Raw genomic sequence first — 16,297 nt, forward strand, 5'->3', positions numbered from 1 at the left:
AGCCTGATGATGTTACCAATATTTGTGGATTGAGGTTATCCGTATTCATTGGAGTTGCCAGTGCTCAGCCATGATTAGCTTGCCAAATAAACCCTTCTGTTCAGGGCCTGCTGGTGTGACTTCTTGTTGGTTTTTGGCTTTGAGTTTTGAGCCAATCATCATCTCGCAGATATGTGGGAATGTTTCAAGATGAGTTTTTAGGAATCTTAAGTGTAGTTTTCAGTGTTTAGAAAGAAAATACAAAAGATATTGATTGGGTTAACAAGGTCCAGTTTGCCCAATGTTACTAAACAAAAACAATAAAATTAAATGTACTCGTATTAGCCTCTTCATTTAGACATTGAAGACTGTTATGTAAGGGAGATTATTAGTGGTAATTGTTGCCTTAATTGCTATTGACAATTTTATTTTGTGTAATCACTGATAATAGACTATTGACACTGAGTGCTTAGTATTAATCGTCAAGATATAGTGCTGTGTGTGTGTGTGTGTGTGTGTGTGTGTGTGTGTGTGTGTGTGTGTGTTCTAATTTTGTTTACTTGTGCGAAATACAGCTAATAACTAATAGTATGAGGATGGTTGTTGTAAAACCCTGAGGTCAGATAAAGTATGAATAGGTAAAATAAGGTTTGGCTCTTATTTATACGTGGCAGACCACTAGTACCGCTCAGCATGCAATACCATAAATGAATGTTCTGGAGGTGTGTGCTGCAGCACTTGTCCCTGCTACTTGGCTCAGAGTTACAGGGGACCCTGTGCAGTGGTCTTTATAAGCATAAACACTATGTCACCAGCCGGTTCTTTTCAAGTGCTAGCACTGAGCTTCAGTGGCTTCCCACCCGCAAAGCCAAACAATTGTGTCAGTCTAAATGCTCAGCTAAGCCGCTACGGGGAATCTGACCCAGGTCTCTGCAGCGGTGGGCCAGTGTGTTTTGCCTTTTGGCAGAATTTATAACTTCATAATGTCATACATTCTGCTTTTGCAAATGTACAATATTAAGAATTCACTTCTGCAAGAATATAATATGAAGATATTGTGCCATTTGGTGATGCAGAAAATAAAAAAGTTTTCCCAGGTAACTGCATGCGCAGGGTCGAATAAAAGTGTTAGTAGTAGATGTTAAGAATGCAAAGATGTTTGTCAAGCCTGAAAAATGTCCGTGCAAAATTGTGGGTGGCTTGGGATAAAGTAAACCTGCGGTATGGAACTGTCAGTAAATACAATATACAGTACGCAAGGAAAATAACAGAAATGACACAGCCATCCACTGACAATTATTCCCTCAGAGCACCTAATATACCCGTTTACATCAGTGCAACTGTCAATGTTCTGTTTGCATCAATCAATTAACATTGTTGGAAAATCCTCATTCTGGTGTACTTCTCCTGTGCACCTGTTGCAAATGAACACAGTTCAGCAGTCCTATAGATGCACCATGGCATCATTCGCTCATTTGGGAGAGACCCTGTGGCAGTATTTGTATCAGCTCTGTCTATACACAAGGCCACTTAATCAGTGAGCTTGCTGGGCCCAGACACTTTGTCCCTCAGGCTGAAGTCTCCCCTAACCCTCTTTAAATCACTGAGGCTCTCACTTGACTTGCTTGTTTACTTTGCTTGACACTGGCGACATTACACACTGTTTACAGCTTACTGCCTCAACTCACCGACCCTGTGTCCATCTTACTCCCTGTCTGTCTGGTCTGCATTGCATGAACATAAACATTCGCAAAACCCCATGTTAGACAGTATGGAGGCAGCTGTTATTGTAAGTCTTTAGAAAGCTGTAGAGTGCAACTCACGAGATATTTACTTTATTTCAGCCTTTCATTCCTTTATTTTATCGTGATGCAGTTGTATTTGAAAATAATCTGCTAGTTTTAGTTTTTTCTCCTGAAGAAAACGAACCATAAAAATTCGGGCTGTCAAGGGATTAAAACAATTATTTTAATTCATTACAAGCTTTGTGACTAATTAATCAAAATGGATCTCACATAACAATATTTGCTGTAACCATGTAAAAGTGGAGTCAGGAGGTGGTATTTCAGGCTTGAAGTACTCCAATGGTACGAAAATTTCGTGCTTCATAAATTGCACTTAATGCTGCTTCGGTCAACAGTTCCATCTGTGTTTTGGTATTTTTATGATTTTTTATGATCTGACGATGTTTTATAATTGTTGACGAATAACTGTTTGATATATAAACTAGCGTTTATGTGTTAATATTCCACCACTCACACAGATTTAACATAATTAACTTCAAAATAATCTTCCGCTTTTGCTGGGTGTGGAAATAAGTGTGTTGTTTTGTTCAAGTTTTGTTTGCTTTGGCATTTGGTGTTGATCTATTATTTTGCACTTTGTAGTTTTCGTAAGGATTGGACCAGCCAGTCCTTCGCAGAAAAATAACCATATACTGTAGGCTGAAATGTTACACTATAATCAGATAAGTCACATAACATTTTTTTAATATAATAAAAAAAACAAGGTTTAAAATGACATATCACTACATATATTGAATAGACACACTCAGCCACACATGAATTCACAATGTACTTTGTATCACAAGTGCAAATCACTTTGGCAGCACAGCAGGACATGTCTGTAAGAATGTTTTTAAGGGGTAAGGAGGGAAATCAACAATCAATCAATCAACAGTATATTTGTTATTTGGCCTATCATCAGCTGGAAGACCAGCCTTATCGGAGCACAATACAAATGGAGGCACAACCAGGTCCTTCAGCAATTGGCACTAGTGCTGGACGAAAGGACTAAAAGTAATGCCCTCCTCTCCTCAATAACTGGCTTCCGGAACACCATGGCCTTTGTACCAGCAGGAAAGAGCTACCAAAGAGGTCAACTGCAAGAAATGAATCAAGCCTAGATGAAAGTTGATGTAGACCAGAAGCTCACCTTTCCATGGGTAGTTGGTGGATGCAGTCAGTGAAGCGTATGACCACACAAAGCTGAAGGCCTCTGATCTAGCAACTGAAGCAGAACAAAAGGGCTGGAGTACGCATGTGCTCCCTGTGAAGGTCGCTGCAGAGGTTTGGTGTCCGAGGACAGTCCTTCCAACAGGCTATCAAGTCACTGGCAGAGGCTGCTGAGCAGAGAAGCAACTGGCTGTGGCTGAAGAGAAAGGATTAGGACCTGGCTGGCAAGATGACAAAAGCCAACAGGAGGTGTAACAGTGGAGGGTGGTACACCTGGGATGCCAATTGTTACCATTGAGCACTCTGAAGGTGTTGTGAGCCTGTCGAGAAAACACCATGGAGGAGTGTACCCACCTGATGACTCCTGTGAAGCAATTACCCCTGCCCCCACTCTAAGGAATGATTGTCGATTACAGGATTGTAAAACTAAGTCCTAAAAGCTCAACATTGCATTTAAAGGATATTAACCACAGCCCAACAGTTCTATTGATCTGCTGTTTTCAGTACACTTCAAGCGAAGTGAATAATGAATTGCGTACCACCTGGTTGAAAGTGCTCGCAGCATCAAACAAATTTTCAAACAAACGAAACAAATTTTGGTGGTCTGGGGTAAGGAAATTGTTATCTATTTAAGTACCATTTAACTGCATCAGAGATCCGTATCCTTCATGGTGAGAGGCAATTAATATTCTAACAGAAACATCTCAGAGAGACATTGTTAGTTTTGCATTGTTTTTAAGAACACTCAGTATCTAGCTTGTACGATGCAATAGAATGTGATTAATAATTAGTTCACCGTTCACATTAAGTGTTATTATTAATATTTTGAGGAAATTTAACAAATGTTAAACCTCAGCAGCCTCATTTGCTGATCATTTGTTCCAGATTACATAACAGTACAGAATAACTGTACATGCTACAGTAACAGCTAACATTTTTTAAGCAGCAATGGCTCATGGAAATAGAACACAGAGAACATGAGAACACAGAAGCCCAGAAACAGTGTGATAGCTGGAACATGGTTCATTAAAACCAGGAAAATAAGCAGAAGATAGCAACATGTCCGACATGTGAGGGGGTGGAAGTTGACATTGCAGTTTACTGTACAGTGCAGTGTATTAGCGTCATTTAGCCAGACACAGACTTCTTGAACTTTAAGCTTAAGTAGGTAGAAAAGCGCTATACAGTATAAGTGCCATACATTTAACATTTTTTTTGCTTCCGGTGTTAAGGTTTATAACTCATTACATTATCATTTAATGGTAACACCGAAAAAGAGCACTTTTACATTTTAAATGTAACTCATTTTTGTTATTACTGAAGTTATCACAGCCAGACACTTTTTTGCTATAATGGATAGACTCCTTCAAGCACTGATTTTAAGAAAGGCGGTTTTGTAATAATCAAGATATTTGGCTTGTTGGAATGCTGACATTTTGTTAACATAATCTCCCCTCCTCTCCTCTCCTCTCCTCAAAGAACAAAGAAGCCACATCTTCTCGACAATCCTCTGCTTACATTCAAGTCTGATTGTAATTTGCCTGATGACGATACCAGTTCATTTTGTAATAATATATGGAAAATTTGAAAAACAAACCTTGTGACAAATCAGCAGCCATGGGACAGAAAAGCAAAGCCATGGAGAGGCTTTTTTTTCTGAAATATCTTTAGTTAAGCAGCAGTATACACTTTCATTTTTTAATCAAGCACATTAGAAATGCACTCAAATTACTTTTCTAGTCCTTTGTTTTCTTTTGTTTTCATTGAGTTAATGAGAAAAAAAATAACTTAAAAAGGGTATACATAAAGGCTTATCATGTGTCTTCACCTCAAATGTTATGCCATGTCAAATTGGTTAATGAGGATCATGCAAGCAATACTCAGTTACTATATCTGCACACCATTCACAGACGATGTGTAGACCATGACCCATACAACCTCTCTCTCTACCTGTATCGCAATAAAGTCTCACACTGAAGTATTCAAATCAAAGCAGAATACAAAAGTAAAATTTGTCTGTACTTAAACTGCTTATCTGATGATCAGTGTTGCAGTGAGAAGGTGTCAAAAAACAGAAACACCTGTCCTTGTAGTTACTATCTGAACATGCATCACTTGTCATTTATCAGTCATAAATGCCGTTTGACTTGACATTAAATCACACTGACGCTACGACCACAGTGCAGCAGTGGGTTTACCTGTACAGCTGTGTGCTCGCTGAGTGTCCCCTGTTGATAACAGATGAAAGAGGGGGCATTCCCACGGCAGGATTTGAAATACTACTGTATAAGGTAGTTGACACCCTGAGGGCCAACATCCAAGCAATTCTAGATGTTTTGCCTAAATTCCAAAGCTTTCAACTGGAGGACTCCCCTGTCAAGAATTGTATCAGGTATTGATTTTGCATCAGTCCTCTATGGGGGAACTGTCTGCACCATTAGTAAGTGATAGGCTTTCACAACTGCATAGCCACTGGCTTTGAAAATAACTAGGGGCAGAGTGGTTTGTCAAATGGCATATTCTTTGACTCTCGTTGACATGTCTTTCCATTTTAATTATTTCATCTTGTCTGTTGTTTTTCTATGATTATTAGATTTTCCATTAAGATAAATTATTACACAAGCTCCAACAAGGGTTTTTGAGCACAAAGGACTGGATCTGTTTCAGTAAACCATAATATTGGTAGTACTGCTTCTATTGCTTCTTCTGTCCCAGTATTGCAGTAGGAAATAACAATGGTTCAGTTTTATGTATTACAGTATGAATAGTCTCTATTTTACACTTTATGTTGACTGAACAGTATATGAAATTACCCACAATAGTTTAAAAACTGGCAGATCGCAATTCTAATAGTTTTCAAATTATTCTCTAGCACCATAAAACAGCACAACTAAAGCATCTATAATAGTAGATAGTAGAATAGTTTTTATCAATTTGGCCAAGGAGGTCGCCCGTGTCCATTTGTGTGTTGGTTGGTTGGTTGGTTGGTTGGTTAGTTGGTTTGTCTGCAGGATTGCACAAAAATGAGTCAAAGGAATTCCACATAACTTGGATGGAGGATGGCTCTCAGCCCAGAATAGACCCCATTCACTTTTGGTGCAGATCTGGATAAAGAGACTAATCCAGGAATTTTTTCTAACTTTCTTTAACATTTTGAGACAGGGCTTTTCAACATTTTCAATAATTTATTGGGGGAAAAATGCATGGATCTTGATGAAAAAATCAGGCATTTTTAGGTGGTTGGTATCCACGACTGAGTATTATTTGATGCAGATCCAAAAAAAAAATCCAGATCTAACAGATTTAAATATGGTTTATTTCATAGTGGATTGGGCTAATTGAATTAAAGGGGACTGTTAGGCCTTCGCAGAGGTATGTGCCCTACTGAGTGTCATTCTAGTATTAATAATGCATCACATTAAAACTATGTGACAAAGTGAAAGTCACAGAAAATGATCACCTGGATCTGCAGCTCTCTCTCAGTTTCAGCTCATTGCTTAGCTGTCCAGCTGCAACCTTTCTGTTTTGGTTCACTCTCACAGCTCAGCATTGCTTCCAGGTGCAGCAGGCAGCTGCTTTCCAGTTCTGAAGGTCCACTGTGCACAACCTGCTTGGCACCAAAGAGCAGACAGGCACAGTAGGCAACAAGCTGGTGAATAGAAGCAGGACTCCAAATCAATGATAATGTTTCTCTGTAACTGCTGGATGTGTAAATAAGAAACTGTTTGCTAACAAGTCTCAACTTAACAGGTGATGAACAGTTTACCCTTTACCCAAATGGCCAAAAATAAAAACCTTATTGCAGGTTTAATCACTGCGGCAGAAAATCATTTTAAGAAACCAACAAGAATACACTATTATAATAAGGCTGTTTATCAGCATGTCATACGCTCACACCATCTCTCCGCAGTGGAAGCTGTCACTATGTTGCACCAGTGAATGGGTTGTAAATTAAAATGTGAGGCAGTGGAACTGTTGGGACCCTAAAAAGCTTGTGCTGGCCCTGGGTAAATGCATTATGCTATAAGAGGATTTGGCAGAGAATACAATTTGAATGGTTTGTTTTCCTCCTTCTCTCAGGCTTTTAGCTGCAGTTTTATTATCTGAGGGAATTCTGCTCTCACCAACAGTTGGTCTGATTTGGGATGCCATGTCGACAAAAGCCTCGACTGATTGAATCTGTAACCGCACAGAGAGCGAGAAAAGAGTTTACCAGCTTGATTCAGTGATACAGAATACAACTATCACTTTGAATTGAAATATTTGTGCTTCTGCCTTTTGGGATCACTTTTTTCTATTGAGGGGCGATAATCAAGTGATTATTCATAATCATAAACACTGTTGACTGTGGTAAGTGTAAAATTAACAGGTAAATGAGAAGCCGCATCCAACAAAGTCCATTAACTACAGGCATACAGGACAACTGGAGTTAAAGTGCTGGTGTGGATTACAAATATAAGGAAAAAACTTCCAGATTAGCGGTTGACAGTTCCTTCCATCAACAGAGTCATTCAATCTTTTTTACTCTACCTCTTCTATTAAGAACAGTCATTAAACACACAGTGTGTCATTTCTTCTGCAAGGTTTCTCTCAGTCAAAACAACAAAAACAAAAGACATAGTCTGTTGACATCGTGAAGTAGCGTGGGATCATCTTTATAGTTAAACACCAATTGCAGATGAAATCTATCTGACACAACTTCTGCAGAAATGTTCACAGATAAGGTCATTAAAGAAAGTTTTATTCATGTTACTTTTAGTTAGTGCCGACTGTGTCTCTCTGACTCTCACCCAGACATTATACCAACAGGCGGCCAAATTAAACACACTGTAACTTGAATAAAATTATGGATTTCTTACAGAGGCACTAGTCATATTTAGAAACTTTAATGCAGAAATGTTACATTTCATATCTTTGAGGAACAATTATTCAGAGTTTCAAACTCAGGTGTCGGAAAAGATTACTGGATGGACCTACATCCCCACATGTCATCTTTAAAGGCAGTAGTCAAGGAAACTAATCTAAAAGACCAACCCAGTTTCATGACAGTTTGTGAAATATTGACAAAATCAATGTACATTTAGTTTTGAGATTACATTTTGTGCCTTGCAAACTGAAAAAGTATTTTCCTGCCTAAACCTTACCACAGACTAGATGCAACCCCAGGATTCTGGTGTGACAGTCCTGGACTTAGTATGCTCATCATCCACCCCAACCAGGTCCCTGAATCCAGCATGGTTCATAAATGTATTCTTTCATTAACTGAAAAGATGTCATTATGAATTTACATCTCCCATAATTAAAGGTATCGTTTGTAATCCTGTTCAGAAACACTTTTTGTTATACTGGGTGAAATGGTCTTCCCACCCTGAGAGTAGTCCATACATAATGTGTTCAGAAAAAGGACTGAAATAAATCAGACCTCTGTGGCAGCTGCAGGCCTGTAAAAACTCTGACCAATCCCTCCCTCTCGGTCCGAGTTGAAAGAACCAATCAGATGCCTTCATGTCTCGTCCTGCTTGCACCCCCCTCTGTCCCCCCCTCCTCCCTGCGCGCACTCATCACGTGTCACCGTTGCCGGATATATTCAGCACACTGCATATGGAGTTAGCAGGAGATACACACTCCAGGTCAGAAGGTGGCGGTAATGCACACCTAACAGTTGTTTGCCAACAGCCATAAAACAGCAGAAGAAGAAGAGTTAGCACAGTTAGCAAGAGAACGATGGCAGAGAAAATGCAGCTAAAGTAGCACTTCCAGAAGTGATGCAGAGGTTGCTGTCTTTCTGTTGGACAGGTAATTATTTGTTTTGCTTCGGGGGGATTTGTTATTTTAATGAAATATGTAACGTTAGCCAACTTAGCTACTTTTGTAGCTTGTATTAGCCCAATGCTAACGGCTCTCCTCTGCCCTGCTGACGGACTGTCTGATGCGCGTTCAAGTTTGTGGGGGCGGGGCTTTGGACGGAGCACTGACGGGAGGGGGAGAAGGGGGTGGAGCTTAGACGAGGTGCCACTTTCAAATCTTGCTAGCTCTCCAACATTACCAACTATACCTTTAATCAGTGTTTCTTTTAAATACACGGCTAATTTCAATATAAGCTGGTGAGTGATCATCTGTGTCTCTGCTGCCATAACCCCCATCAGTGATGAAGTTGCACTCAGTCAGTCAGTTGAACCAGGCCTTGTGATGCAGTAAATGAGGGCATCAAGCTCTGCTATGCAGCAGTATTCACAGGTGAAGCTGAGGCAGAAATCTACTAATGGAATTACAGTCTTCTTTGCAGGTTGCCATTATAATTTGTGCCCTGTCGATAATTGCTCCAGAGCAGGTATTTCTACATCTTATTTGGACTGGGAAACAATCCTTAATAGGTTTCAGCCTTCAGGCCCAAAGGCCTTCCAGGTTGAGTCTTAAACCCTCTATATCAAAACCCTGCTGGGTGTGTAGAAAATGTGTGCAGTCCACATTGCCTCCAAACTTGTTGTAAGCACTCGGACTGTCCTTGCCAAATTGTCTGGACCCTCTGTGTAAGGAGCATGCAAATGTGAAGGGAGGGAGAGCAAATGAGGCTTAACTGGAGCACTCCAATTCCAAGGCCTCCAAATTCACTGGTTTTTCAGCCACCTCAGGGGAAAAAGGGAGAGCACTGTATATCAGGGAAGGATTAAAGGAGGGAGCAAAAGTTTCTGAAAACGTGTGAGCATAGATAACAGATGAGAAAAGGCTTAAAGTCCTCCTGCCCATGTCTACAATCAATCATCCTCTGTTGACTTTATTTCAAATTGCCAAAATTCCTCATTTCTATTCTTGCAGCTATTTAAACATTTTAGACCTGCAAGACGCTTCAAGCTAAATCCACAGTCACCTTCTTATTATGTAAGTTAGGGTATCGTGTACATAATAGTTTGCATCTAAAAAGTATTACTAATTAGTTTCAATCAAATTTAAAATGTTGTTATTTAAGTTTTTGTAACTTTCCTAATAATAGGTTTGAATTTGGCATGGTTCTGCTCCGACAGTTCATCATGAAAATTACGACATTAATTCCCAGAACAAATCATAAAACACCCAAACTGGTGTAACAAACCTCTCTGCAACCACTCGATCTGCCTCTTTTAGTCTGAGCCAACCCGTCTCGATGTAGCCTTTTGCAATCAGCTAGCTAACTACAGTATATATTGCTGATATCTGATCTCTATCTGCTTTTTCCATCATGATACCACGTGTCATTCTTTTATTTTCCAACTGTTTCCAACGTACTGTGGTGGAGTCGTCCACAAAGACTCCTGCACATCAAATGCGACTGCCTCCAAAACCTGTTTGGTATCTTTGTACAAAAAGCTTTGGGTTTTCCTAATGGCGAAGTCTTGAAGCTAAATTCATACCCTCCCTACCTTCACTTCAGCCTGCCCCTCTCCAGACATGACATGTCCCTGTCGTCCCAAACATGATTTATAATGTAAGTTGCTAGATAGAGATAAAGTTAAGCAATATGTTTTATGCAACATACTTATTAGCATATTATTAGACAATATCTTAGGTTATGTGACTTTTGGATGTTGTCGAAATGGGAAAAAAAAGTAAACAAGGGAGAAATCAATCAAAACTTGACCTGCCATGCCTACAGTCTTGAAAAATGGTCTAAACAGCTTTATATAATATAAGCATTTTAACTATTCCAAGCCATTTTCCACAGGCTTCAAGAAATGTAGAATATAATACTGCTCAATTAGATCAAAATTTATCTTATGCATGCAAACAGGCTGCTGCATCCATAATCAGTTATATAATAGGATATACAGTATACACAGTACATATATATTGACACTGATCAGGTGTATTCAAGACTGAATTAGAAACCCAGATTCAACTTGTTATATTCACACCATGCCAACATCAGGAATTTGTACAGCCTTTTTTCCCCATCCTTTCTCTGTCTGACGGGTACCAACATACAAATTGCATACACATCTAATGGCAAAAGGTTGTTTGAGTGCATCGCTTGACATACACAAGGAGACACGTGCGTCCCAGTTAGAAAAGTACACTTTGATACAATCTGACCCTTGGGAGGCTGGTATTACCATTATCCAGAGGCAAGAGCGTAGCCTGGAAATGGAAACAAATTAAAAAGGAAAGAAAATAAACAAGTCAACCCTGTGCTACAAAAAATGTCTAGATTTATTTTTATGACTGTGCCAGCAGCAGATAGCTCATGACACCTGCAACAGTAAATAAACAGCGACAACATGGCAAACTCACCTTCACTGCTTCCTGAGAATGATTAAAAAAATTCACTTATTCTGCACGTTTTTTTTTTTTGCTTCCTCTCATCAACACTACTTTTCTTAAGTGAGCTTATTAAAAATGGATTTTCCTCCTTTCATGTTGAGGTTCTTTGTGCTTCCATTCCACACACACATACACACACGCACAACTTTTCCGCTTCTGATGAACTCCCTGCTTCAATGAGCTCAGTAGGTTGGAGAGTGAAATGGGACCTCATATCAAAACTAGAGGAAAAAAAACGTGCTTTGATTTTTCACCCACTACCCCCCACTTTTCTATGCAAGGGATGTCATTGACTGCCCTTTTTCAAAGCAGCTTTATTTCATGCATTTGCATCAAGTTCTCCTCTCAGCTATTGCCTCAAAACTAGTTGAAATCATAGCCATTACTCATCTGGACTCACACTGTATCAGCACATCATGTTCATTAGCAATTCTGATCATTTTACTGTTTTCTTGCAGCTCCTGATGTGTGTTTAGCAAGATCAATAATGCTCTGATCCTGTGTCCTTGTACTGTATGTTTTTCTTTTACTACTACATGCTTGCACACTGCTCTACAGTTCTTTGTTTTTCTCCCTCCCTCAGGTCAGTTCCTCTGGGTGAACCGTTCAGCCTTTGGTGGCCCCTGGGTGCTGAGTCCTTGGCTGTGGGAGGCCCAGGGTCCATGTAGCCTGGACATGGCTGTGTTCCTCCACCCCAAGCAAAGTGGACAATACACCATAAGACTCGTAGAGCGGGACAAACCTCCACTTGCCCTCTTCTCCACTGACACACTGCCACGAATAACAGGGTAAGCACCTGTTTTATACACGTACAGTGTGGTAGAAGACAGAAAAAAAAGATTGGTTTGAGTAAAGAGAATCAGCATGAAGTAGGTGTTCAGGTCCACCCACGCCTGATGGTCAAAACCTCCCTTAACAAGTTGTATCAGCTTTCTTTATGGGATTTCTAAGCATCATGCTCAGGTTCACTGGGTTGGCATCATGTGAGCACTTGCATATCAGCCAAGAGCTTTATTATGAATACTCTGTTCCCAGACCTGCATACATGTGTTCCATTAGAGGTAGAGATAAAAAAACAACAACATTCAGCTGAATCAAAGGATGGTACCCTCATTGAAAGTCTTTTTATATGGAGATGGTGTAAGACGGAGCGAGAGCTGGCAGGGCAAGAAGGGAAGGTAGGCTGTATAAAAAACATGCCATTTGCTTTTGCAGCAGCTAGGCACAGATGAGCAATTATCGCATGCATATAACCTGCCTTTGTGATTAATCGTTAATTAACACCAGGTCTGTGCTCGTCTCATTGTGGCTTTTCATTGAAGGCCGTGCAGATATCTGTCTCAGACTGAGGGCAACAGAGTGACAGAGGCCAGGATGATTCTCAGTTCAAGAATTTATTTTCTAAATACTTGATATGTGTGGACATATTCATGTGTTTTCAGCCTTTTTATGTGTGCTGTAGGAAGTCAGAATACAAAGAGCAAATCTCAGCACGCTGCTATGGACATGTTTCATGCTGCTTCTGTGTGTAATGTCTTGAGGGCATTGGAATCACATGAATGCCATTCTTTCCACATCTCCCCTCTATCCATTGCTGTTCTTGTGTGGGAGTGGATGTCCGCTGATGTTTGTGTGTGTGTGTGTGTGTGTGTGTGTGTGTGTGTGTGTGTGTGTGTGTGTGTGTGTGTGTGTTTATGTGAACATTCACGGCGGTGTAAGGGAGCATTGCAGGGATGCGCTCATTACATGTGTGACGGATTAGGCTGTGCGTTTGTGTGCTCTCATTTGTAGTCAGAGGCTGCATCCACCCACACCATCTCTGCCGTGGAGACTCGCTCAGCCAAACTCCACACATTTCTATTCCGACAGGGAGGATGCTCGCATCATAAAAAGAGGGGGCAAAAACAAAAGCGAGAAGAGCCACCCGCCGACATTGAAAGAGCCAGTCAGCTTACTAATTGCCAGTCCGGGCCCTTGCCTTTGAATTTTAATCCTCTGTTTTGACATGTTTGCCCAATTCAGCAGTCAGGACATTTAGTGCAGGGTTAGCCAAGAGGGAAACAAAACATCCTTGCGCACAATGATCATTTAACAAGGTCCTCCTTACTTGAGGGTAGATTAAATCTTCTCAGGTCTCATTTCATTCATTTTTAGTTTAACTTTGTATTGGAATGACTCATAGGTTGGAGCAGAGACAGCAGCCATGTCCACATAAAACAAAAATATTCATAACACAAGTACGCTCCCGCTGGAGTAGAAGTAACTATTTGGAAGCTGCCCACACAGTGTCGCATAGTTAACTATTCGTTCTCTCTGCTGATGCTACTTAGTGTAACAATGATGTCATGAATGGAATTAAAAGAGTAAATTTGGGGTTAATGCTGTTTCTCCTGTAATTTGAACAACATTGTTTTTGTTTCTCAATCACAGAGCTTCTGATTAAATCTAACACAACGCGTCCAAGCTCCAGTACAGCCATCAGCCACTGAGGGAAAGCCCTGAAAGCTGCTCCGCTGCCTGCATTGCATTAATGTTGCGTCACATCTGATGGAATTGTCCAGGCACAACTAAATCTTTAAGAGTCAATTCTCAATGGCAAGCGCTTCATCCTCTGCAAGTGCTTTGTGAAAAAATTATCCTTGCTTTTCTGTGGTGGGTTGAGAAAAAATGGCAGTGTACTGTAGGGTGAAATAACGGTTAAAAGACCGGATAGTTTTTATTGTGACAAAAATAATAATATTAATGTAACAGGTCAAGGTTTTAACCTGCGAGTTGAGTGTTTAAACCTTCCCAAATCTGTGCTGGATACTTGTGAATTGAACCAGATAATACTGCTCTGTTCCTCTTTTAAACCAAAACTTCAATTTTTAACAGGCTGTGGAAGAATGCAGCTCAGGTTTGGTCCATTAAACCAGTGACTTGAGTAAACCATTTGCCAAATGTTACTGACTAAAGTCCCTGTATGTTTTGAAGCAAGTGTCTTCTTACTACTATGCAGGTAGAATTTCAGGGTTAGCTTTTCATTACACCTCCCTTCATGCCCCTGCCTCGGATTTCATCATATAGTGTATAACTATACCTGAGGGAGGCATATTTTGGACCTCTGAACGCAGGCAGCGAAAGACATGACTCATCACACAGTGTGAGCTCTGGCAGTGAATGTCAGCATCCCAAGTGTCTCTGTCAGCACTGAAAGAGGGAGGGAGGGCTGCAAGATATGTGTGATGTCCTCTTGTGTATATCTGCACATGAATTGTTTGTGTCTGTACAGTCTTTGCACATGTGTGCATTAATATCTCTCATTTCGCGTACCATGACCAGACCTGGCAGTGGTAAATTATCAGGGCAGTCTTGTTTTGTGAGCGAGGTGGTGGGAGCAGTCACAGGGTAATGCATCACACTGCTACATCCCATCACAGGAATCTGTCTCACCCTACTTTATGTGATCTTATAATATTACCTCACACCCCATCCATTACACCTTCATACACACATACAGGGTAATAAAGCACATATTATATGCGTATGCATTCATTTGCTTTACATTAATACTGTATGTGCCAAATGGCCTCGATTGCAAGGTGCATTAATGTGATGCTCTGAGTGATGCAATGACTGTAGGTATCAGAACCACCAAGTGTGATAAAAAGCAGTCACGCGTTTGTGTGGAAAGTGTTGGGTGTCATTTAAAAGCACGGCATGAGAGCAGCATCATCTTAAAACTGATCCATGGCTTCTGTAATGCGGGGGAAGGAAGCATCAAAGGAGGCAAGTGTTAATGCTAAATTTTGACATACAGAGGGAACATTATGGCAAGTGAAATATGATATAATATTAGCTGCACTGCGCATTCTCCCCTACATAATCCTGCACATTAAAGAAAAGCCGTAATATGAGAAAAAGAATCGCAGAGACATTATTGAAGCATGGAAAGGAACTAAACATGATTGACTGAATGTTACAGCATGCAGCAGAAAATCAGTGCAATCTTTGAAAATGTATAAATACAGTCGAACCGTAGATACAATCTGTATGTATGGTGCATGGACAATTAGAAGATTTCATTCTAGCTGTCATGGTTACAATGAAGGTTGTTCCACACAAGCAGCATTTTTATTTCAAATTGAACCAGCTGTAATCCCTGCAAGTAAAAAGGATTACTCTTGCCACTAACCTAATTATTCAATTTACAGACCCATAAATGAAATAAAAAAGCAGCCTCAAAGCATCATATGCATCTGTGTTTTTGCAGCATACACTTAGAAAGTTGAATAATTGCCAACTGCTGCATTACTTATCTTCTTAATTAAAATATAGGAATCAATATGAACTGTGTATTGGGCAGGTAAGAATTAAACTGCTTTTAACTCTTATTGGTCTCATGTCCATTACCTATTTGTTACAGTATGATAAGCACGTGGACTACAATAGATCTATGGCAAACATATACTGTAGTGCCTCCATTTGTACAAACCTTGTGAGTTTTATTCATTTGATTATTTAGTTAGAAATATTTGTTTGAATCCAAAAATGCATTTTTGTGCCTTTTTAATAAAAATAACCACAGTATGATAGAACAGCTGTTCTCTGAAGTAGACTCAGGTGGCATCTGGTAATGGTAGCAGTAGGCAGAGGGGGCAGAGTGCTTTTCATTTTGAGTTTGTTGGATAAATAGGCTTTTGAAATAACAAGAACAACTTTGGTTAATAATATATTATTTTCTATTTGAAGCAGTTCTTTCTCTCAAGGTATTGGGTTTTATCTTAGCCCACGGACAACTAGTAGCTTAAAGGCAAATAAATAAAATGTGTAAACAGAATTAGGTTTAATATTTACTGTTCACTCAGTCTAGCTGTACACTTCTTTTATTTAAATGCTACTGTAATCATGCCTCAGGAACATCTGATTTAGGTAGAATATACACATTTTATGCAATTATCCAAGAGCAACTTTAAAATGTCTCTGACCTCTATTTTTTCTGATGCCACACAGTAAAAAGTCTTTATGAAGTGAGTTTATAAGTAACAATTTATCCACTCAACAGAGTGTGTCTTAAACCCTGTTTTGTG

The 16,297-nt window shown here is 39.9% G+C and overlaps 1 protein-coding gene across 3 annotated transcripts in view; it reads left to right on the plus strand.

Moving 5' to 3' along the window:
- alk (ALK receptor tyrosine kinase) overlaps positions 1–16,297 on the plus strand; it is a 345,355-nt gene that overhangs the window by 208,593 nt on the left and 120,465 nt on the right. For all 3 annotated transcript variants that reach the window (XM_084381759.1, XM_084381761.1, XM_084381760.1), the window contains exon 4: positions 11,812–12,016. In XM_084381759.1, coding sequence (XP_084237885.1) covers positions 11,812–12,016 — 205 coding nt within the window. The remainder of the gene's footprint in view (positions 1–11,811; positions 12,017–16,297) is intronic.

The sequence above is a fragment of the Pagrus pagrus genome (genome assembly GCF_965226575.1).
Source record: "Pagrus pagrus genome assembly, chromosome: 18".
NCBI lineage: Eukaryota > Metazoa > Chordata > Actinopteri > Spariformes > Sparidae > Pagrus > Pagrus pagrus.